A 25334-nucleotide genomic window follows, 5' to 3' on the forward strand; every position below is an offset into this window, starting at 1 on the left:
GATTGTAATTGAAGCATGCTAACTATATTAGAAAAATGAGTCCATATGATACTCAAAAAATAAGAGGAATGAAATAAGTGAGCAAATAAATGAGAACTTCTTTTAAAGTGGTCATTATACCAAGTTCTTAACTCTAAAAGGGAAAGGAATATTTTTCCTTTGCAGTAGGAATCGCATTGCAGAATAATCTAATAGTCTCAATGAAGAAAAGCTTGTCTTTCCAGAAAAATGCCAGCTATAAATGTAGACAGAATTGGGAAAAAAATCACAATTTGCAACGCCTAAGGAAATCATTGAACCAAGAATATCAACAGATGCTGAAACCACTAAGTGAAAGGCTGATAGACAGCTAGATATCCACCTAGTGCCAAAGTTATCACCCCACAGATTACTAATTAGTTCCAAGATGACTGTCAATATATAAACCCAGTGGTCAATCTTAATAGCACCAGTGATGGGATAACCAGAGCTTCATAATGTGACTTACAGCCTGATGTTATTTTACCTAAATCTAATCAAACCTTTAGATCTATCTTCCAAGAGGTAGCTCTCGTTAATCCTCCCTAAATCCCCTGGCCCCACCTATATTTCAGTGATTTCTGTACCTGTTTGTCCTCCTCCACTAGACTGTGAACTCCGAAGGGGAGGAATTAAGCATCTCTAGTGCCTGACACACAGTAGGTGCTTTTAGTTCTACCACAGAAAAATATCACTTATATTTGACTGTTTCCTCACTAAACTCTAAACTTCATCAAGGTTAAAGAATACATCTGGTTTTATGCACCATTAAGCCACTGGTGCCTAACAGTGCTTGGTTTCCAAAAAATATTTTTGAATGAATGAATAATTTTATAAGTAATCGCCTCTATTTCCTATGACTCTGGGTCACATTCCGAGGAAAAGTAGCTTCTCCTTTTCCTTGGAATGATTTAGCGTATTAAGCTATTTCTTGGATTTTTCCCCCTATTGCAAACTGCTTAAGCGATTCTCCTTTCAACCCCTCACCTCCCCCAACTGCCCGAATGTCATAAATCAGGGGGAGGTAGAGATGCAGTGAACAGATTAGCCTCCACTTTGCAAGCCTGCTTTTCCCTGAGATAATTGTAAAGTCACACGTTCCTCGGTGTGACCCTCTGACGACCAAACCTCCTCCACGAGCGGACTGATTACGTATGATGATGACTAATTAAAAGATGTAGGATAACGGTAGAGTTCAACTAGTATTTGCAAGGCAAGGCAGCGATCTTTTTAAAAATACAGTCTTTCATCAGCGAAACTAGGAAAATATGTTCCAAATTATCTTCCAAGTGGTTTGCCCGCATCGACAGTCCCACGGACAAAGAAGGGGACAGAACTCTCCTTCCGAGCGGCTTTTGCAGCCAGGAGCCTGCGCCCCGCCCCCTGTGGGCGGGGCCACCGAAGCCTCCCGGGACCCCACCGAGCAGGGGGCGGGGCCGAGGGCGGGGCCAGGCCTCGGGGGCGGGGCCACGGCGGGCGAGGGGCAGGCTGGGAAGCGGCGCCATATTGGCGTCGGCCGCGCTGTATTGTCATAAATAGAGCCGGTTTTGTGGTGTTTTCACTACTCGGTTGGATGCCTCGGCCGTAGTAAGTGAGAAAGTGAGCGAGCAGCGAGCTACAAGCGACCCGGAGGGAAGTCGACAGGAGGAGAAGGGAAGAGCAAGAACTTGACTCCAGAGGGAAAGATACTGGCCGGTGAGGGGGAGACGCAGGAAGCGATGAAAGAGATGTCTGCGTAAGTGGTGGTGGGGGGCGGCGGTTGGGGGAGAGGCGGAGAGGGGTGGGCTGGGGTGGTGGGCCCGGGACCCGGTGTCCGTTCCCTGCCCCTGGCGCCCAGGTCGGCAAGGGCACCTCCCCTGCACCCGGCGGCTCACCTGGACACCCCTGCACCCGGGCTCGGGGACTCCCGAGCCCCCCTCTCCCCCCGGCCTGTCCCGCCTCCGAGGGCTCCCCGCCCCCCCACACACACCCAGACAAGCGAGCGGCGGCAGAGGCGCGAGTGTCCGTGGGGAGAAATTGTCGGTCACTCCTCTGCCCCCAGCACCGTCTGAGCCCGTCTCCTCTCCTGTCTGCATTGGCGCAAATACCATCCCCCTGCCTCCCTCCCCCTCCTCCCTCCCGACCGGCTGTCTCCTGGTCTTCAGGAGTGAATGACCTATCCCAGCCCATGCTTTTTTTTTTTTTTTTTCCTTTCTTTCTTTCTTTCTTCTTCTTCTTCTTTTTTTTAAATAAAGGCAATGATGTTTCCGCCCTCCCCCACCTACCCCACCGTCTACATCCACCGTTCCGCATGTACCTCCTGCTCACACTTTGATAAGTCAGGAAGGGTGTCGGTGCTTGGCAAGATGTTGTTGTAGCTCCTAACGTTTTGGAAATAATTTTAAACAGGAAAACGCAGAGAATAAGCCAAAGCATCATGTGTGTACTCTCCATCCATCTCTCCCAAAGCATAGAAGAATTTTGTGGTTTTGTTTTGTTTTGGGGGGGGGGGCGCAGTGTACACATACATATCTTTATTTAAAAGAAATCATGCATTACAGATAATGTCTGAAGGATTCTCCTACCTTCTTGTTCTGTTCCCCCCCCCTCCCCCAGACTTCCTCACAATCCTGAATTTGATGTTTAAGGCTGCGTGGTTTTTTTTTTTTTTTAATGCTATTACAACATCTGTAAGTGTCCATACATAATAACTGGCATTGTTTTACTTGTTTTTAAGCTTTGTGTGACTAGTGTCCTACTTGTCATTTTGCAACTTCTTTAGTGCAACATAGTATCTTTGAACTTTGTCCATATTAATATTTTCAAGTCCCATTAATTCACATTAACTCCTGTATTCCAGCGTAGGGAATACACCCTAGTTTAGTCCCTTTCCTGTCAGTGACTCTTTGAGGTTGTTTCCTGAGTGTCTAATGTGACCCTGTGGTAGTGAACAGTCTTGTACATGTTTCCTTGTACACTTGTACTAGGATTTTTCTAGGGTGTTTAGTTATAAGTGAAATTGATGAGTTGAAGGGAATGTGGAATTCTTTTGCGATTTTTTCCCCCTCCTCCCTCTCCAGATGAGGGAGATTCAGAACCGTAGATTTGGAATTTTAGTGCTAGTAGGGACCTTAATATATAGATAAGAAATGAGGACCCAAGACGACAGTGTCAGAACAGAGGTATTTGTTGAAGGGAGAATGGAGTGGTGGAAAGATCTTGGGTACTGGAGTTCAGATTCTGGCTCTTCCTATCTCTTGGATCTCGGGTCTTACCTGTAAAATGGCACTTACTCAGTATCTACCTCTAAGGGTTATTGTTGAAATTAATTGAATGATCATGTATGATCAGCCTGTCCCATCCATTTACCATATACATTTAAACACACATAGACAATACCAAAATACCTCTCTAGCTCTCTTAGAGGTAAAAAGCTAAATCTTTAAAAAGAAGTTATTTGAAATAACTAATTGAAATTTTGTTTGTTCCACAGAAAAATTAATACCAGAAAGAAATTAAAGTCGCTGGTATTGGTGTTTCTCTTTTGTTTCTTTGAATTATTTCAGATGATATATAGGCTATTTTATCTTTCATTTGATGCTCCCTACCTACCTAATGAAATCTTTAGCTAAAGAGCATGCCTTCCTATAAGAACTTAGTAGTGATAAATCAGTGTTTTGACCAATTAAAATTCAAAAACAATCACTACTGTATTTTTGTGTTATTGTTTACAAGGCTGATTTATTCATTTAAAAAACTGTTCTTTTATATTTTGAGATTACATTCTTACTGTTGTTAATGGGCCTTAGCATCGAGTGATGAAGATAGATGGGAGGGTTAGTTGGTTATTGTATATATTTATTTTTACTTTGTTAGCAGAATAAAGTTTTACCAACCCATATTGGTCCCAAAATTTCTTTTGAAATTATTGAAATCCAAACTGAGGAATTCAGTTGTACTTTATTCAAGACTATAATTTCCTGATAGCTAGGATAGCTTTTGGAGGTTGGGTTGTATTCTGTCTATAAAAGTGTAAAGAATTCGATAATTATTTAGTGTAAAAATGGTCTTATTACTAATCTAAATGAAGAGAACAATTAACTAGAGTCACAAAATTTAGGACTGTAAAATTCACATTTTAACAAAGGATGTTACTGTTGGTTCCTCAAGGGCAAATCTAGTTGTGATTTCTTTTTAAAAGCCGGGATATCTCACAAGGACCTTTTAATGGGATGTTTTTGTTTCTTTCCTGAGGGGGGAAGAAATATTGTTCTTAGAGCTTTCTTTCAAGTGGCTGACTGCTTTTCAAAGACTGAATATAGATGGTACTTGACTTAAGTTCACAGGGTGTAGTGGAGGTGGCCCTGGCCCAGCTCCCATTCAGAGTTTTTGCATTTGAGCTAAGTGGTGCTGGCACAGTTGTCCTGGTGCCAACACATGCTGCTTTTGGCTTGAAAAGACATCCTAACCAAGAAAGCTGGAGGCAGTATGAATAGCCATTCATCAAAATAAACACAAAATGCCCCCTTCCCCCCTTAAAAATAAAGTGCCTGTCCAAACTGTTAGTACTAAGTAAACTTTTAAGGTAGCTAATAATAGTGAGTGGATTGAGAGATTCAGTGTATCACTATGATATTATACTTTAATTTTTTTCTTTTTCATTTTTCTTGAACAGAAACACCATGCTGGACAGCCAGCGTCAACAAAAGCATTATGGAATCACTTCTCCAATTAGTTTGGCATGTCCTAAAGAAATTGATCATATTTATACACAGAAATTAATTGATGCCATGAAACCATTTGGAGTGTTTGAAGATGAGGAAGAATTGAACCACAGGTATGCCATTTAAAAATGCAATATATTTTGCAGTATATTATTTAATCATTAATTCTGCAAATATATATCAAGTACCTATCATGACCCTGCGTAGGGATACAAAAATTACAAAATGAAGAGAAATTTTGGCCCTGCTAGAACTTACATTTTAGGTGGAACTTCGGGAAGGAGACTAACAATTAGCCAAATAAGTGAAATAAAGACAATGTTACAGATGAGAGATGCTGCTGAAAAAAATGAAGCTAGAAGTGGAGGTTGTCAGGAAGGCCTTATTGACATTTGAGGGAAAATTTGAAAGTGAGAGAGGGAACTATGTAGATATTTGAGGGAAGAACATTCTAGGCAGAAGGTTTGAGGTGGGAATGTGTATTTAATAAGGAATACATAGTAAGGTAACCTGGTGTCCAAAGCAGAGTGAGTAGTAAGCAGGTGAATATAAGCTTATAGAAGGTGAGGTGGGAAATTGCTTGGAGAGCTAGGTCACTTAGGACCTTCTAAGTCAATATAAGTTTTGGCCTTCAAGTGAAATTGGAAGCCATAAGGTTTTCAAGCAGAAGATTGAGCGGGTTTACTGATGTTTTAACACAGTCACTTTGGTTGCTATATTGAGAATAGTCTAAAGAGGGATCAAGGGCACAAGTTAGGAAACTGGTTAAGAGGCTGTTCTGTAAGAACCCAGGGAGGAAAGGATGGTGGGTTAAACTAAGGGGGGTGATAGTGGAGGTGATAAGAAGTAGTAGAATTTTTGATACATTTTAAAAGGTAGGGTTGTTTAATGACTGGAATGTGTATGAGAGAGAGAGGTTAAGGATGATGCCAAGGTTTTGGATCTTAGCACCTCAAAACCCAGAAAAGGCTGAGGGAGAATCAAGTTTGGACATCTCAGGAATTCCATTTTTCACATGTTATTTTTGAGATGTCTAAACTCTACTTCTCTCTTTTTTTTTTTTTTCCCTTCAATGTGGATTTGGATATGCTATTGGTCGAAAGTTTGGTTTAATATCAAATTGCTGTTATTAAGTAATGTTTCATACAAATTAACCAATATTTAATTTACCCATTTTAATTATCCAATGATCTACGACTGTCAATGAGAGAATGTTAACCTCTATCACCATGTTGAATTGATTTTTATTCTATAGTAAGGCAAAGAAAGTTGACAGTTCATTTAGGCTCCATAGACTTATTGAAGGTAATTTTGATTTTTTATTAGGTTTTTTAAATTTTGAGAATAGCTCAAAGACCAAAACACTATCATCACATTTATCATTTCTTTGGAAGTCTTAGGGACTTAAGAGTGCCAAAGACACGTGCCATGTATCAACAGATGTGACAGCATTAGCTCTGGTATAAATGTGCTTTTACTCTGGCATCAATGTAAAGGTTCTGCTTATATGGGGTATTTTTGTTGTTGTTTTTTGTTTAAAAGATTTTATTTATTTATTCATGAGAGAGACACAGAAGCAGACACATCGGCAGAGGGAGAAGCAGGCTCCCTGCAGGGAGCCAGATGTGGGACTCGCTCCCGGGACTCCAGATCACACCCCGAACTGAAGGCAGACACTCAACCCCTGAGCCACCCAGGCGTCCCAGCCTATATGTTTAACTACTTTTTTTAATACTGTTTTGAGGTTTTCTCGGTTTTAATCTAAAGCGTGTTATTTTTTATTATAGGCTTGTTGTTCTTGGCAAATTGAACAATTTAGTAAAAGAATGGATTTCTGATGTCAGTGAGAGTAAGGTAAGATTCTACATTGAATTCAGTTTCATTGTGTCCTGATCATTAGTCCTGGTAATAACTTGGAGGAATTGAGAATAATCTGAAATAAGCTTTTTGATATATTGGTGATGAATTGATCTAGACAGTTGAGTCCCTAAATAATGATAATGAAATAAATGAGAATTTACAGCAGCATCTAGCTACAATTCTACATAGATTTCCTGTTTGAATTACACATAGTGGACCAAAATTTAAATATCAAGGGATTTTACTTTAAAAGCCAGATTTCAGACATCTTGTGAAATATCAGATCGGGCAACGTTGGGCCTGCTTTCTTATTTTGAATGTAATCGAATTTTCTTTCATTTGAGAATCATCACTGAATATTATCTTATTGGCTGTACTAAACTGAAGTGGGGTATGTGTATCTGGATGATACTATTGGCCCCTTCACTGAGTGGCCCAAAGTATTGTATTTTAAGTTTTTGTTTGTTTTTTATAATTTTTATAGTTTTCCCATCTTTTCCTTAACAACGGTCAGTTGAAAGTTACTATCTCACAGCAGTCAGTTTGTCTCTTTGTAAACTCTTTCTGCTCCTTAATCTGCCTGGATTTAGAAATTAGATAAACACCTGTTAGAATTCTTTCTTTTGCAAGTTCTAGTATTTTTTTCTGTACCTAAGGTACATGTTTAATATTGGGTCTTTGAAACAATGGACTCAGAATAAAGTCATGAGGGACTCTGCTAAATCTGCAGTCATCGAGTTTAAATAAATGGTTTTTATGTTGTTTACTTTTGCTGCCAAACAGCTATGTGACTCATTTCTGAGCTCTCAGCAGGGTTATCTGTAGTTGAGATTTTCAGATAAGTTGAATTCTGAGCTTAGTCATGCGTAACAAAAAAAAAAATCATGTTTGTTTTTCTGCTACTTAGTGATCAGCTCTGTGAGAAAAAGACCTGTCTTGGTCACCTGCATAATCTCAGGACAGAGCTCAGGCATTAAATAAATGTTAAAAGAATCTGTTGTCCCTCTCTAATCAACCCATAATTGTTACAGGTGTGCAAACCAAATATTCAATTTGCTAGAATTATTTTAAAATCTTAGTAACAAGCTTTATGACTTAGTATATATGGTCTTTATGTCAACTATCATGGTTGTGCCAGGGTCTTTGTTTCTATCCCTATTCTAGAATGCATTTGAGATAAATTGTTGTTATTCATGAAAGAGGCTATATTAATTTGTTGAGAGATGTACTAATTTTCTTCATGGTTTCTTTGCATTTATTCTGTTTGAAAGACAAAAGGTGGTTTGTTTGGTTTGTTTTTATTAAATTGCTTTTTCTGCCATTTTACTCATGTCAGTACTTTAATCTGTGAAAAGCAATCACTGGCTTACATTTAATTTCTAGACATAAAAATTAAGGATTTGCCATAATTTGGCTTTATTTTTTTAAACAAAATGAATAAAATATCTAATTATAAAAAATTTTTTAATTGGCTTTGACATCTGTGTGGATAAAGTGTCTTTTTTTTTTTCATTTTCTTCAACTATCCCTTTTATTTATGCATATTTTAGTCTGGAAAATATCAGAAGGATTTGAGTTAGATCAAGGATCATGTGATTGGGATCCCTGGGTGGCGCAGTGGTTTAGCGCCTGCCTTTGGCCCAGGGCGCGATCCTGGAGACCCGGGATCAAATCCCATGTGGGGCTCCCGATGCATGGAGCCTGCTTCTCCCTCTGCCTGTGTCTCTGCCTCTCTCTCTTTCTGTGTGACTATCATAAATAAATAAAAAATTAAAAAAAAGATCATGTGATTATTCCACACAATTGGGATATTTAAGCTATAAACCATCTAGAACCCAAACATCATTTTAGTTAAATACTGTGATTTGTGATGAAAATATTTTACTTTGATTCATTGTATCACTTTCTCATAATCTTTAAGAGTCTTGCTTTTCAAAGTAGGAAAGTAAACTCATAAAGTAGGAAGGTAAGCTAAAGGTCCTATCTTTCATTTGGATTCATATTAATCAGTATATTTACTGACTTGTTTGTAGCTCTAAAATTATGTATGGTGGTCTTAAACATTAACACCCATTAAATAGAAGAAGTAATATAATATGCTGTTACACAGATAATTTCAAGTTGATCAAAGGATATTATTCTTTGAAACTTGCACTGGCCATTATAAAAAAAAATAAGAGAAATAGTGGACAAAGCTCTCATTTTCAAGGAATTTAAATATAGTTAAAGAAACGGGACATATATTCAGGGAAAAAAGATTAATAAATGTAGTATGAAAGAGGTTAAAGATAATAGCAGTGGAATACAGAGGGAAAAGACCTTGTTATGGAAGGGGGGATCATCAGAGAAGGCTTAATAAAAAAGGTGGAACTTGAACTTTGAAAAAATAGGTGATACCCAGAGAGCCATACTTAAGGACAGGCATATGAGATACCCAGAGAGCCATACTTATGGACAGGCATATGAGATACCCAGAGAGCCATACTTATGGACAGGCATATGAGGCAGGGAGAATGGCAAGTGCAGTGGAAAGGAGATTGGATTATGTAATGTGTTGGCAGTTGGAGCTTCAAAAGGGAAAATCAGGAGACAAGGCAAAAAAGATCCATAAGAGCATATTGTGGAGATTCCCAGGATCCAAGAATTCTTACCTCAGTAGTCAGAAAAGAATGCATTAGCAAGTTTGGAGTAAAAGAGTTATATAATAGATTAAGAATATCAAGTGAATTTTGTACAAGAACTAGAAAAAAAAAAGACTAAGGTCAAGAAGGTAGCTTAAGATTCTATTAAAGCCTAGAATTAAAGGGTATAGTAGTTGAATAGAAAGGAGGTGACATATGAAGGATATAAACTAAGAATTAGTAAGCCAAGAAGAAGAATATCTGTAGGTATAGGCATTAAGGAAAATAAGGAACAGAAAGAGAGAAATCAGAAGGGATACCTGGTTTATCATAGGAAGAATATTTTGTTTCAGGCATGGGTAATGAAGTGGATCAGAATGTCTGAATGAAAATACCTGATGGGAAGTTAGAACTGGCTCCAGAGAAAGGCAGAGGAGTAGCCTTATAATTCTGGTACAGTCTAAAAAAATTCATTAAAGATGTTAGATTACCTCTCATAAAAAGGTCATATCAAGAATGACCACTTTCTTGCAGAATGGATACAGAGCTAGAATCAAGAAATTAAGCATATTTGTTACAAAAACTAATGGGAAAATGCTATGAGTTAAGTATATGATACTATAAAGAACTGAAAGTGCATTAGTTTGGTAGTTAAGAGTTCTTTAGTGACTTCAGAATGATGGAGCCAAAGATAGGCATTTGAAAGGGGACAAGCAGGATCAAGTGATAAAAAATGTGTCTCTTAAGAGAGAGATGTGTCCTTGTATAGTAGGCATGAATTTGTTTTGTCTTCCTCCTGAATACTTTTCAGTACTTCAAACTGCAGCCCAGAGAGCTCTGAAGTACTTTCAGAAATCTCAATTTCCCAAAATTGACAAAAATGGTATAAATCAGTAGTATTTGGGCAATTTTTATGCTGAATAATTTGAACAAATGAATGCCATTTGTTTAATTTAACTTGATTTCATTTAATTTAATTTTAGAATCTCCCACCTTCTGTTGTGGCTACTGTTGGTGGTAAAATTTTCACATTTGGCTCCTATCGGCTTGGAGTACACACCAAAGGTAACTGCTTTTCTGTGTTGTACAAGCTCTTATTTGTTAATTATAATTAGTAGAAGTACAGGAGAAAAAATACCCATCTTATTATATCACTATTCAGAGCTAATCATTGTTAACATTTACCTACATGTTTGTATATACTTTAAGAAAAATATAATACATACTTAATATACTCTTCTTAATTAGAAGTAATTTGATTTGCAGGAGCTGACATTGATGCACTTTGTGTAGCTCCAAGACATGTGGAGAGATCTGATTTTTTTCAGTCTTTTTTTGAAAAATTGAAACATCAAGATGGCATTAGAAACTTAAGAGTAAGTATCCTCTGGTATTTAATCTTTTTAAATCATTAACAAAAGCTAGGACTTATGATTATTGAAATATTTAAGAACTTGCTATATCTTATTAAAATAACAGATGGTTAAGAACATGGGCTTTATACAGACCTGAGTTTGAATCTAGAATCTACCACATATTAACTCTTAGATTTTTAGTTATCTATTATTGTCTTTGAGCCTGGTTTCCTCAAAGCCGTAAGGTGGAGATATAGTGATAATTTTTTATAAGGTTTTTCTGAGGATCAGTGAGATAATTGACTATATTATCTGATAAGTGGTTGATGCATATCAAATGATGGCTGTTATTATACTGTCCTTAGTCCCAGAAATAGGATAGTGAACAAGACATAGTTTATGGGAGGGAGGGATTAGGGGAACTAAACAGATAGCTTTAATACCGTCTGAAGTGCAAGGATAGGCTGAAAGTATCTGCATTATTTGGGTATCTGGGAGTGGAGAAAGAGGTTCAGAATTTGTTAGGTTGGAGGATTAAGGAAAGCTCAGAAAGACATCCTTTCTACTAAATCCAAATTATATTTATTGTATATTTTAGATTAATCATGAGCTCTGATTATATTTTAATTTGCAATACTAGTGCTTTTTATAATCAGTTTTCAATTTAATCTCAACAAATAGTAGGTACCCAGATGGTAGTAGTTCTGCCTGTCAGTTTCTGATGAATATAAATACTATTATGACATTTTCTGTATCTTAAATAACACAATCACAGAGTAGTGATTACTTACTTGGAATGTGAGACCAACAATATTTTCACCTTTTAGCAAAAGTATTCACATTATTGGCATTATTTCTCTAGAGAAAAGGATTATACCGTTAAAGGATTACTTTTGTGTCCTAATTATTGTCTTCTTCTGTAGGCTGTAGAAGATGCCTTTGTACCTGTTATAAAATTTGAATTTGATGGAATTGAAGTAAGTGTTAAATATTTTTCTGACTTTGCAACTGATATTTAATACATAAGGCTTTTTTCAGTTTTGTTTTTTTTTTTTAAATCAGACGGACAAAGACATATTTTAAAGAACCAAATATTTTTTTTTTTTAATTCCTCACCTTTCTCCTATATCTATTGACTTCTCATTGTGGAAAATGGACCAGCTTCCATCCCTACCCCCATGATTTTTATATACACTCTTCATTCCTATAATCCAAAATAATTGTGTTATTATTATTTTGATTGGAGCAATATTCAGTGTTTACATTATTTTATAAGTGATGTTCAAAACTGAGCACAAAGTGTACTAGATTATCGTTCTTTGTGGCATTTGGTTTCTTGGGAGTTGTTTTGCATTTGTCTGCTTGGTTTTTATACTTAACACTAATTCAAAGTCAGTCTCTGTAGATTCAGCTGTCTGAATCTTCTCTAAATAGATTTAGATTTCTCAGGTGTTCTGTCATTATCATCTTAAAAAAACATCTGAATCTTCTCACCTGTTCAATTCCATACCGCCATACCGGTTGTTCTCCATGAATGATACATAGCTGGCATCCTGGCATCTTTATCATCCTGGGATTTCCTTTTGCTTCTCTCTAGAGTTCTCTTTTTTTATGACTTACTGTCATTTTAGTGGCCCTTATCCACTAGCTTCCTGAGAAAGAGAACATATTTTTGAGATCCTCCATGTTTAAAAATGTCTTTATTTTGTTCTCACACCAAACTACTAGTTTGGCTGAGTATAGAGTTCTAGGTAGGAAATAATAGATTTCAGAATTTTGAAGGCCTTACTTCATTGTCTTCTACTTTCCATGCTGTGTTGAAAAGTGTGTTGCCATTTTGATTGCTCATTCTTTGTGACCTGTTGTGTCTCTTTGGACACTTAATATGATCTTTTTTTTCCTGGGCTTCATGTTTAAGATTCATGGTAAAGTACGTTGGTATGTATCTTTCAATCAAATATGCTAGGCAGTCAGTAAGTAGTCCTCCTCTATTTTGGAAGTTCCTGTCCTTCCGTTCTTGGAAATTGTATTGAATTCTACTGGATTTCCTGCCTTAATTTTTTTTTTTCCGTCCTGTATATTGGACTGCCACATCTTTATGTTCTGCTTTTTGGGGTTTTCTCATCTTCCAAGCTTCCTATTGTTTTCCATTTCTACTGTCATATTTTTAATTTGTAAGAATAACGTTTTTATTTTCTAAGTGTTCCTTTCTATTTACATATGTATTTATTTATAGCCTCCTGTCCTTTCCTGGATACAATATTTTTTATTTCTATTTTCTTAAATCGGCTGAGTCTGTTACCACTTATCCATCTGCTTCCATAGTTTTTGCTGTTGTCTCCTTTTATTCCCTTTGTCCTCATGGGTTATGCCTTTAAAAACAAAATTAAATAAAAAACAAAATAAAATTTTGCTGGTATCTTATTGGGGTTTCAAGAGGGAGTGAATGTAAATGTGTGTTGGATCTGCCATCATTATCTAGAAATTCTTTCATAAGAGTTTGATTTTTTTTTTAATGCTTGGCATATATGCTAAAATTAAAATGCTTTCCCTTGATTTGCAAATTTAATTACCCTCACAAAACTTTGTGGTGATTTTCCAATGTGAAATTGCCTACATAGGCTTTTTGAAGTTTTGGTAGAACTTCCCAAACTAATAATTAGAACTTTGTACTTTTGAGGTTGGGGGAGTGGGGAGGGGGAGAATGGACCAGAAGGAGAAAAAGTAATATTTTTCTCTTTTTTTGCATCTTTCCAAAGATTGATCTAGTCTTTGCAAGATTGGCAATACAAACCATATCAGATAATTTAGATCTAAGAGACGACTCTCGACTGAGAAGCCTTGATATAAGGTGTATTCGCAGCCTAAATGGTAAGCTTCTAAAAAGAAATCTCAGATATCTGCTTGAAAACCATTAGACAAAGAGAACTTTTTTGCAGAACTATTAATGGACTTTTTAAGAGATTGGATTAACTCAGTTAAAAATGATGTAATTTTCTTTATATAGGTAATCTAACCATATTTAGGCATTTTAAAAGATACATTTATTTGAAACGTTGGTGTTTGTAGTAATGCGCAGACTTAATGGTCTCAGGACCCCTTTGCACTCTAAAAATTTACTGAGGACCCCAAAGATCTTCCATTTATGTGGATTATATCTGTCAATATTTACCATATTAGAAGTAAAACCAGAAAATTTTAATATACTCATTTCAAAATAATAAACCCATTCTGAGTGAATATAAATACTTTTTTGTGTGAGACTGGTTTTTTTTTTTTTTCATTTTTGCAAATCTCGTTAATACTTGACTTAATAGAAGACAGCTAGATTCTCCTATCTACTTTTTTAATGAATTTCTTAAGATGTTTTGATTGAAGCACAGGAAGAATCTGGCCTCTTAAAGATATGTAATTGGAAAAAGGTGGAGAATTTTAACCACCTTTTCAGAAAATTGTAGATCTTCTTTGATACGACACCAAAACTTGACCAGTGACAGTATCTGTTTTCTTTTCAAAAACTTTATTGAGGTATAATTACATGTCATAAAATTCTTCCTTTTTAGGTATACAATTCTGTAGTCTTTACTATATTCAGAGAGTTGTATGCCAGAATCCAAGTTTTAGAACATTTTCATCATCTTCAAAAGATCCCTCTTGCACATTTACAGTCATTCTCCTTTCCAACCCCCAGCCTGAGCAACCACTATTCTACTTTCTGTCTATAAATTTGCCTTTTCTGGACATTTTATACAAATGGGATCATATGGTATGTGGTATTTTGTGTCTGGCTTCTTTGACTTAGCATAGTGTTTGTGAGGTTCATCCATGTTTGTAGCATATATCAATAGTTTGTTCCTTTTTATTGGTGAGTAAAATTGATTTTTTAAATATTAATTTGAATATTGAATCTAAAACCATATTAGTTAACTTTTTACATTACAATCTATTAGTCTGTCTTGTTCTTTGAATGGATGTCGTACCCATACATGATTTTATACTATCATGCCTTGGTTATTTGAAAATTACTGGTTCACAAAGTTATTTGGATCTTCAAAATATTAACATACATTTCATTATAAAATATCCAAAAAAATCCTGTTCATTGAGATCACCACCAGTCTCATCAGAAAAGTCTTTAAATATTGAAAGACTGTCAGACTCACAGTTGCAGATATTAGTTGTCCAAAATGCTAATTTTTACTTGATCGCTCAAATTTTATTATTGGTAACAAGTTTTGTCATTTGTTTTCCCTGAAGTGTGGGACTCACTTTGTTCATTTTTTAGGATTCTTCTAAGTAAAACTGGTGTTCCTTAAAAAGCAGGTAGTTCAGCTTTCCTTAAACTTGTTTAGACATTGCACGGGTTTCTTGGGTTTCTTCTCTGTTTTCTAACTGCATATGTATGGTGGTGAAGGTAATTGTTTACTAGTTGTGTTGCTACAGCTTTGGTACAAGCAGTTGTACCCACCACTGCTTTTGCACCAGTAGTGCAGATGTCAACACAGTAAAGAGGCAAAGCCTGTTGTTATAAAAATAGGTTTGACAAACTTTAGAAAGAAAAATAAGTTAATCTAATAATTCCTAATGGCCCACAGACCGCACTTTGAGAACCACTGGCTTATACATCTTTTGTTTAATCACTGCATTTTTGTTGTACTTTCTGAGTGCAACAGTAAATTACAGTATTTGTGAAATAAGGTTTATGTTAGAACAATAACAGTTTTATAAGTTTGGATATTTGATTCACAGTAAAGACAAATGGTGACGACAGCTAAAGATACTCAGATCCATCTCTTATTTTAATATTGAATTACATTACCCGTGCCCTTTTTGATTCTTTAAAAGCGAAGCGATTTCTTCTGTATGTGCTAAATTTCAAATACATAGAGAAAATAAACTCCCTCATTTTATTATCTTTGATAATTTTAGCATTTGAAATTAGAAGGGTGTCTCAATTAACTGATTTTGTTGTATAATGAAAAAAATGAATGTTTTTATCTTTTTCAGGATGTAGAGTTACTGATGAAATTTTGCATTTAGTGCCAAATAAAGAAACTTTTAGACTCACTCTAAGAGCAGTCAAATTATGGGCAAAACGTAAGTATCCCACATCTTCTATGCTTGCGTTATAAAATTACAATTTTCAGTTGCTAATGATAGAAACACATAGGGAAACTCCTGAGCCTGTTGATACTGTTGGGGATTGAAGTCTAGTAGATTTTGGAGAATCCTGTTTCTTTTTCAGGTACACTGGTTATGGTGCTCTGATGTGTGACTACCTCCTCCTTCCTTGATTGAAAACTTTAAAACTCCTGACTTCCTATCTTTGGTTTTAGGCAGGCGGTCAGAATTTCTGAGTTAGAACTGGAAGAGTGAAACCCTCACTGTTCTTCTTATTCTCTGTGGGCAGGACCATCTTTTTCATCTTTGTCTCCCAATTACCAGCAGTGTGTAGTTTATAGTAGATATTTGGAAATTTATTAAATGAAGAGCCTACAGTGATAGTTTCAACTTAACGCTTTTTTTTTTTTTTTAAGATTTTATTTATTTGAGAGAGGGTGTGCAGTGAGCAAACTGCCCACTGAACAGAGCTTGATGCAGGGCTTGATCCTAGGATCCTGAGATCATGACCTGAGCCGAAGGCAGATGCTTAACTAACTGAGCCACCCAGGCACCCCTCAAGTTTTTTTTATTTTTAACCTAATAACACTTTTCTAATAAAGCCTGGAACTCATTTACATATATACATAGGATATGGTTCATAAAAGGCCCAATCCTAAGCTGACATAGCACATTTTCTATTCTTTGTAGCTACAGTTAAGTAGTGCTGTACTTTTGGCACCAGGTTTTACATACTCTAAATCTGCACTCTCCAGTAAAATTTTTGTGATGATGGAAATATTTCATATCTGTGCTATCCAAAAGTAACCATGTGGCCATTGAGCACTTGAAATGTACACCCGAGGAGCTGAATTCTAAAATTAAATTGCAGTTTAAAGAGTATCTCAGAGAAGTAAGCATAAGTCCACACAAAAATCTGTACACAGATGGGGCACCTGGGTGGCTCAGTTAAGTGTCTGACTCTTGGTTTTAGCATAGGTCATGATCTCTTGGTCATGGGATCAAGCCCTGCTTTGCGCTCCATGCTTAATGGGAGTCCGCTTCTCTCCCTTTCCCTGTGCTCTGTCCCCACACATTGTTTCTCTCTCTCTTAAGTAAATAAATTTTTTCTAAAAAAATTGTACACACATACTCATAGCATTCTCCTAATAGTCAAGGAGACAACCATGTGTTTATAAACCGAAGAATGGATAAACAAAAGATAGTATATCCATTAATGTGGAATATTACTTGGCAATAAAAAGGACTGAGGTAAATTCCATTTATATGAAATAGCCAGAATAGGCAAATCTATAAAGATAGAAGAATAGGTCTAGGAGGATTGGGAACAAACAGGAGGGAGAGTGACTTTTAAAGGTTTCTCTTTGGGGTGATCAAAGTGTTCCAGAATCGATTATGGTAATGGTTACAACTGTAAATATACTAAAAGCCATTAATTTTTAACATTTTACGTGGATGAATCTCATGCTATATGAATTATATCTCCATAAAGCTGTTACCACAAAAAAAAAAAAAAAAAGAAATGCTACATGTGATTTGTGGCTACCATATTGTAAGTACACATCTGAAAAGATCTTAAGCAAATAGGATTTGTCCTTGGGCTCAGTCATTTATCTTGTATAGTCAGGATATAGTAATTTGCAAGAAAGGAATATCACAATTTTTCTTTCCTTATAGATTAAGTTAAATTCAATGTCTTGTCAATTCTTAGATGTATATTTTACAATTTAACATCTGAAATTGACATTTTGTATCTGTTTTGCTTGCTTGCTTAGTGGGACATAAAATAATGCTGCATTATGTAATTGAGGACATAATAGATTTGATGAAATACGGTAATGCTTTTTATAGATTGTTGTAAGAAACAATTTAAGAGAAATGAATAATATCAATGGTGTATTGTACTTTATGGAGAGGTATCCAAATTCTGCAAAATACTGAAGTTAGTCTAGCTTTACACTTGATTTTTAAAGTGCCCATAAATATGATTACTAATGAAATGTTTGCTCTTCCTACTTGGAGACCCTCCAGATCTCTTTCCTCCTTCCTTCCGTTTCTCAACCAAACTATTGAAAAAGGGGCAGTTCCAATGTTATATCAGTAGAGTCCAGGTGGGCAGTCAGAACTGAGGCAGGGAACTGAGATGTCTGTCTGGGAGGGCAAAGTAGGGGAAGAAGATGCAGTTTATGGGTTACTAATAAAACTGTGGGCCTGGAAATAAGGTCTGCTTATTGATTGTATAATGTTATTTCCATAGGAGAAAGGATAGCTAAGCAGTAATCTTAGGAACTAAGTTATCCTATTCCTTATAGTTGAATGTCATGGATAGCAGTAATCTTAGGAACTAAGTTATCCTATTCCTTATAGTTGAATGTCATGGATAGTAGATCCTAACAATAATTAACAAATATGTTAATTTTCTAGGACGTGGAATTTATTCCAACATGCTAGGATTCCTTGGTGGTGTGTCCTGGGCAATGCTAGTTGCAAGAACTTGCCAATTATATCCAAATGCAGCAGCTTCTACTTTGGTTCATAAGTTCTTTTTAGTTTTTTCCAAGTGGTAAGTATTCAAATGCATATTTTCACTATTTACTGACCTCTGCCTATATGTAAATTTGTTTGGCAGTTTAAGAGAAATGGATAGACTTTTTCTGTTGTCTTATATTCTTTTTAAGTTAAAAGTTCAAAGACCTCAAATTTGAGACAATAAGACACCAGATGGCGCTTTCTTCTGCGGTTCAGGAGTTCTGTGAATCTTGCCTTTTGGTTTGAGAATGGTCACAATAGATTTGGCTCTGATTACTAGCTGTGTATAGGTTAATGTCTCATGTAAAATGGAGGTGATAATCATAGCTACTACATGGATTTATTAGGAGTATTTTCAGTAAACTTATCTCTTTGTTATTAAATTATCCGTTAAACCCATGAAAATGGAAGGGAAAAGCTCAGATGGCTTTTTTGTTTGTTTTTAAAAGATTTATCTATTTATTTTAGAGGGGCAGAGGGAGAGAGAATCTTAAGCAAGCTCCCTGCCCAGCAAGGACCATGACATGGGGCTCGATCTTAGAACCCTGACATCATGACCTGAGCCAAAATCAAAAGTCAGACACTTGGCACCCAGGTGCCCCTAGAAAATTCAGAATTTAATTAGCTACAGTTTAATTGGCAAAACAGTTATTTGCCTTTCAGAAAACACATTTAAAATAAGCAACTTTTTCCTTTGTATACTTCCTTTCCCTTTTGTTTTTTTCAATACCAAGTATCAATCTACCGTGTTTGCTATATGAAAATTGAAACAGAGTCTGATGATATTAATATTTCATATGAAGTGAGGTCCTATGTGAGTTAATTTGCCTTACTCATGTTAGGGAATGGCCAAATCCTGTGCTCCTGAAGCAACCAGAAGAAAGCAATTTGAATTTGCCTGTTTGGGATCCTCGGGTATGTGACTTATTATTTAAATTAAACCTTTTAGGAAAAGGATGAGTCTAAATTGCAACCTATTCTAATCTTATTCCTGCTCATCTTCCTTTTGTATAGCTATAGTTCTTTCTTTCTGTCTGGTGTATTTTTTGGTGCAGATGATTTGTATCTCAAATTCTGATCCAAATATTATGTCATTAAAAATCACCCATATAAAGTAGATGAGTGGGCGTATCAACCAAAATGTCATAATCCATTGTTTAAAACTTACAAGTAATTAGTTACTACTAATAAAGTGCTGAAGTATATAAAAGATTTACCTTGCAGTGCAGTTTAAAGCAGACACATGGTTCTAAGCTAGCATAACTCTTACCTTGCATTTTAATCAGCTTGTAGAGTAAGTGCTCATTCCTCTGAGTTACCTAGGGGAACTTACCCCTCGATGAGTAAGTGCAGAAAGACCATTGAGAACCATTTGATTAATAATGCTTTTTGCAGCTATGATACTGTATTTATTGGTTCTAAAAGACCATTTATAAGATACACCATCAGTTTAACAGTGTTTCAGAGGAAAAATAAACTTTTACAGAGTTGCCTTTGAATATCAGACATACCTGACTTCAGAAATAAATGTAGTAGGGGAGGAAAACTGTACTTCTTAGAATTGAAGAAATGTAGTATTAAATTTATATTTCATTTCTTCAGACTTTTGGGGAAATGAAGTGAGGACAACTGAAATAGGAGAATAGATCAATTATTCTGCTTCTAATTTCACAGGTAAATCCATCAGATAGGTATCATCTCATGCCCATAATCACCCCTGCCTATCCACAGCAGAATTCTACGTATAATGTGTCCACCTCAACTCGAACAGTAATGGTAGAAGAATTCAAACAAGGTAAACCTGTTGGCCCTTTCCCTTCTCTATGATTCCCACAAGTTTTTGGTTTACAACAGTTTTATTCCAAAGTGCGGTTATGCCTGTTATTTCTGTTTGAAATTGATTTTTGTGTTCTGAGAAACAAATTTACCTTTTTTAACTCAGGAGTTTGATAGGGTTAGAGGTTTTTGGGGTAGGGTGATATAAGAGCTGATAACAAAATAGCCAATTTTCAACATCAGTCTCTCTTGTTTTTAATTTAGGTCTCGCAGTCACAGATGAAATCCTTCAAGGAAAATCAGACTGGTCCAAACTACTTGAGCCACCAAATTTTTTTCAAAAGTATAGGTATTTGAAATTTTGCATTTTTGTGTGTGTGTGTAAAGAAGAATGTTAAACTTAAAAAGTTAATATACGATGGGTGACTGTTATCACTTAAATCTCAAGTGAGGTAGAGAATAGGTTAGCAGAAATCCTAAATGAAAGAATTTGTATATTCTAGTAGTATCTAACCCAATATTAGTGGTTTTTGTATTTTAATGATTTTTAATTGTAGGGTCTAGAATTTTGTGAAAATCAGAGCGTGTTCTAATTTTCATAATCTGTGTGCCTACATTAGTTCTTTTGTTCACTGGGAGAAAGAAAGAAAAAGTAATGATGGAAAAGTAGACCCTAACAATGTTTCTGGCTTTTCTTTTTTCTCCTGATTGTTGCTAAAAATTCTTCATAGACATTATATTGTATTGACGGCCAGCGCATCAACAGAAGAAAATCATCTGGAGTGGTAAGACTGATATTCAAGTTCTGTACTTACTTTGAGGTGATAACATTTTTATGATGCTTTACTATTTACAAAACACTTTATCCCCAAAATTGTTAAATTGTATTGGTGACTGTTGTACATGACCAGTGTTAAGAACTGCTGTCAAAATAATGTTTCAGATTTAGAAGTAACATAAAATAAAGATATATGTATATTCTTTGCCTTTTGCCGCTTCTTGGTCAGATTTAAGCAAAATTGTGAGGCACTTCAAATGATTCTGATACCTAGCCTCTTACTGAGTTTTCCATCCTTGCCATCATGTTTCCCCATCAAAACTAGAATGAAAAGACATTTTTTTTATATTCTTTTAATTTAGGGGATTAGTGGCACGAAAGCTTCTGTCAACAGTTAAGAGAGAGGCATTTTTGGCCAAGGAGCAGTGCATTCTTTGAGTAAATCTAAATGTATTCCCTTTGCCTGTAGTATGTTGACGTCCCTAACTCTTATCAGGTAGAAACAATTAGGCACCAGACATGGTTATGCTTTTCTCAGATCTGACCTCTGGGAAAGAGAAACACAATACTGTCTTATTTTTGCTTCAAAAGTTTAATGCTTATTTTATTGGTAAAGAGACACTGAAAAGAATCCTGCCACTAAAACAGAATATTTCATTTGTCAGGGCGCTTGGATGGCTTTGTCAGTTAAGCATCTAACTCTTGGTTTTGGCTTAGGTCATGATCTCAGAGTACTGGGATCAAGCCCCTCGTTGGGCTCCACACTCAGCTGAGAGTCTTGCTTATCCCTCTCCCTCTGCTCCTCCCCCATTCACACACATGTGTTCTCGCTCGCTCTCAATAAATAAAATCTTTGTAGAAAAAAAAAGAATATTTCATTTCTCTAGATTGGGAATCAGAAAACTATGGTCTGGACAATATCCAGTTTGCCACATGTTTTCATAAAGATTTGTTGAGGGGGGCACCTGGCTGGCTCAGTCCAGTGAGCATGCAGCTTTTGGTCTTGGGGTTGTAAGTTCAAGCCCCACATTAGGTGTAGAGATTACTAACATAAATAAACTAAAAATATTAATTTTTTCTCAATTTCTTGAAATACAACTATGCTCACTCATTTGTATATTGTCTAGCCTCTTTCCTTCTACATGGCAGAGTTGAATAGTTGCAACAGAAACTGGCCTACAAAGCATAAAATACTGTCTGGCCCTTGATAAGGAAAAGTTTGCCAACCTCTCATTTAGATAACACTGAGCAGTAATGTGGTGTTCTGTATATATGCTGTTGAAGCACACACAACTATAATGTATATGCTTTTTCAAGTGTTTGAGTAATGTAAAAATATTCTTGTAGTTATTCTAATTAATGAAATCACTTTAATATAGCTGACAGCTGTCACATTTCTTAGGTAGAAAACAAAGTTGTAGAAACCTGATGAAACTTTGTTTTAGTAGTATCTGATTTTACTGAATTTTTTTAAAATGCAGTATCTAGTAATCAGAGCATGATTATTTTATGAATTAGGTGCTAGTTATTAGTGTTTTTTTTTCCCCACATTATTTTAACATATCTTAGCCTTAGGGTATAGATATAAGATTTGAAAGTGAAAAAACACTTAGAACCAAATTAACCAGTTTTTGTTCATGCTCAAATCATGACTTTTATGGACTTATTAACAGGCAGGGTAGGTAAGATTGAGAATTCACTAAATATAGAGCAGTTCTTTTAAAAGAGAGGAGGGGGAAACACGGAAATTGACAAAGTAACTTGTCATTTACTTATAATAATTCTTTTTTAAATTTTATTTATTTATGATAGTCACACAGAGAGAAAGAGAGAGAGAGAGGCAGAGACACAGGCAGAGGGAGAAGCAGGCTCCATGCAGAGAGCCTGACATGGGATTCAATCCCGGGTCTCCAGGATTGTGCCCTGGGCCAAAGACAGGCGCTAAACCACTGCGCCACCCAGGGATCCCACTTGTCATTTACTTAAATGGTCTTTTAAAAAGTCCTAATACATTGGACTAAATTTTTTATTTTTTGTTTTTTTAAAATATTTTATTTATTCATGAGAGACACAGACATAGGGAGAGGGAGAAGCAGGCTCCCCTCGATGTGGGACTCAATCTCTCGATCCCAGCATGCTGGGATCACAACCAGAGCCAAAGGCAGATGTTCAACCACTGAGCCACCCAGGTGCCCCTGAACTAAATTTTTTAAAGGAACAGGTAAAGCATCATAGCTAAAACGCTTTTTGGGTTACCTAGATGTAGTTTCCAAATTTAATATGGAAAAATTGTGTTCGCTGCTCTGTTTTCAGGGTTGGATTAGTAGAATCTAAAATCCGTGTACTTGTTGGGAACTTGGAACGAAATGAATTTATTACTCTTGCCCATGTAAATCCCCAATCATTCCCAGGAAATAAGGAACATCATAAAGAGTAAGTTAATTATTGTTTAATACTGTATTTCTTAAATAATGTTATTTGACAATATGCATTGTTTAAGATCAGTTATGAGATTGTCATTTAACAAGCATTGATGGGGGAGGATGATACACTATTTGAGCATAGTGTTCATGCATTAAAACCACTACATGCTATGTTGGTAGCCCACAGGTCCCAGCAGAAACTCTTTCTCAAGATTTGGAGCATCTTTATATATTTAGTACATCGTTTTCAAAGCCATTTAATCCTCTTTATAACAACACAGGGATAGCTGATCAGTGCTCTTGTCAGTTTTAAGAATTTAGCCAAACCATTGCAATTTGTATTTATACTTCCATAGAGATCAAGTTTGAATTATCAAAGAACATCTGTAAACTTAAAAAAAAAATTAATGGAAATTTAAAATTTTTATTTTATAGCAACAATTACGTATCAATGTGGTTCCTTGGAATAATTTTTCGGAGAGTAGAAAATGCAGAAAGTGTTAACATAGACTTGACCTATGATATACAGTCATTTACTGATACAGGTAAGACTGTCATCATGGAGCTGTTGTTCCCAACCTTGGCTCTAACGTGGTATTATTTGCCATGGATCTGGCTGGCTGGCTATATTTTTCCGTTGGTTAAATGAATATATTACATCCATATTATGAAAACCTATCCTATTATTTAAAAAAAATTAAAGGCGTGGTGAAACCATCTCTAAGACATTAAGTGGGGGAGAAATAGCAGTACAGTATGTATAGTGTGCCACCATTTCTGAAAAGAAGTAAAAAATATATGTGCATATTTGCTTATGAATACATAGAGTATCTCTGGAAGGATATATAGTCTTAAGGTGGCAGAACTGGTTACTTTTTAGGTCAAGGAGCAGGTGTGTCTAGGGGATGGGGCAAGGAGATTTCACTCAGTGCCCTTGAACTGTTTGAGTTTTGTACCAAGTGATGGTATCATCTATTTTAAAACAAAAAGGAGACTAAAACCGTACAGGTGATTTTTATTTTCATTGTGCACAAAAAGGAGCACAATCATAAAGATGACTTTTACTTTTTTTCATGTACTAACAGTACAGCTTGCAGATTATATTTCTGAATCAGCAAAAGAATGTCTTTCACATCTAGCTCCTTAATGACACCTCTCTAGAATATCTTAATGTATCTGTTATAAGTTTGGAGTTATCTTAATCTGGAATGGTGTACATTCATACTATTAATATTTTTGGCTGGGCTTATCTGAGTTTTCTAAATTCTTCTAAACTAGTTTTCACATTTATGAAAATGCAGATTCCTGTACATCACGTCAGCACTACTGAATCCCACACTCTGGGAGTAGAGCCAGAGAATCTGCAAGTTGAACAAGCACTCCTGGTGATGCTTTTATAAGCAATCTGGAATGAAAACATAAATTTTTCCATTCTAATTTGGGCTCATTTTTCCAAAATCAGGAGGATGGAAAGCTCTTTATTACAGATTTGTAGAATCTTTTTCTTCAGATAGAGATACTGAGACCCCAGGAGAATAGATGATTTATCACATTTCACAGTAGTTACCGTGCAAGTCTTCAGTAAGCTTACAGTCTAATTTGGTATTCACAGTTGAACCATCATAATGGTTATTTAAATAAATAATGTAAATTATTTACATAAATAATGTGTGTGTTAAGACTTTCTTACAAGGTGTGAATAGGACTCTAGGGCTGTATGTATTTTAATCTCAGCATGTCATTTGGGGCTGTTGAGCCTTATTTACCCACCTGTATAATAAGGATGTACTTCTGGATAGTTCCTGACAGTCTTACATTCTAGGATTAGTGTAGTAAAAGAAGCTTCATGGAGGAGAAGAGCTCGAATTGCTTCTTGGATATTTAGTATAAGGATTAGTTTAGACTTGGGCAAGTAATTATGAGAAGAGATTACCTTTTGGGAAAATAACAGAAAACAGGATTTGGAAAAAACTTTTTTCGTGCATTTATTTTGTTAATGAGATTTAAGTACTGGAAAAATCCTAGAAGTTGGACATAAGAAAACTAGTTGGTACCTTTTCTTTTTAAGATTTTAGTAGAGAGAGTATGCGCACGGGGGTGGGGGGTGGGGGTTGCTGAGCTTCCATGCACAAGCACTGTAGCAGCAGGAA

At 35.9% G+C, this 25334-nt stretch overlaps 1 protein-coding gene across 2 annotated transcripts in view; it reads left to right on the top strand.

Moving 5' to 3' along the window:
• The first annotated feature begins 1515 nt into the window (after positions 1-1515).
• The window catches only part of PAPOLG (poly(A) polymerase gamma), a 29140-nt gene continuing 5321 nt past the window's right edge, over positions 1516-25334 (top strand). Inside the window, exons 1-15 of one of the 2 annotated variants that reach the window (XM_055328996.1) lie at positions 1516-1753; positions 4673-4834; positions 6509-6575; positions 10186-10267; positions 10469-10578; positions 11481-11534; positions 13317-13428; positions 15565-15654; positions 18103-18241; positions 19050-19122; positions 19882-20002; positions 20248-20332; positions 20715-20768; positions 23075-23194; positions 23620-23729. In XM_055328996.1, the coding sequence (XP_055184971.1) occupies positions 1737-1753; positions 4673-4834; positions 6509-6575; positions 10186-10267; positions 10469-10578; positions 11481-11534; positions 13317-13428; positions 15565-15654; positions 18103-18241; positions 19050-19122; positions 19882-20002; positions 20248-20332; positions 20715-20768; positions 23075-23194; positions 23620-23729 (1396 nt within the window). In that variant the 5' untranslated portion in view covers positions 1516-1736. The remainder of the gene's footprint in view (positions 1754-4672; positions 4835-6508; positions 6576-10185; positions 10268-10468; positions 10579-11480; positions 11535-13316; positions 13429-15564; positions 15655-18102; positions 18242-19049; positions 19123-19881; positions 20003-20247; positions 20333-20714; positions 20769-23074; positions 23195-23619; positions 23730-25334) is intronic. The other variant, XM_055328997.1, reaches the window with a different exon arrangement.

This window comes from Nyctereutes procyonoides, unplaced genomic scaffold (assembly GCF_905146905.1).
Source record: "Nyctereutes procyonoides isolate TBG_1078 unplaced genomic scaffold, NYPRO_anot_genome, whole genome shotgun sequence".
In the NCBI taxonomy this organism is placed as follows: domain Eukaryota; kingdom Metazoa; phylum Chordata; class Mammalia; order Carnivora; family Canidae; genus Nyctereutes; species Nyctereutes procyonoides.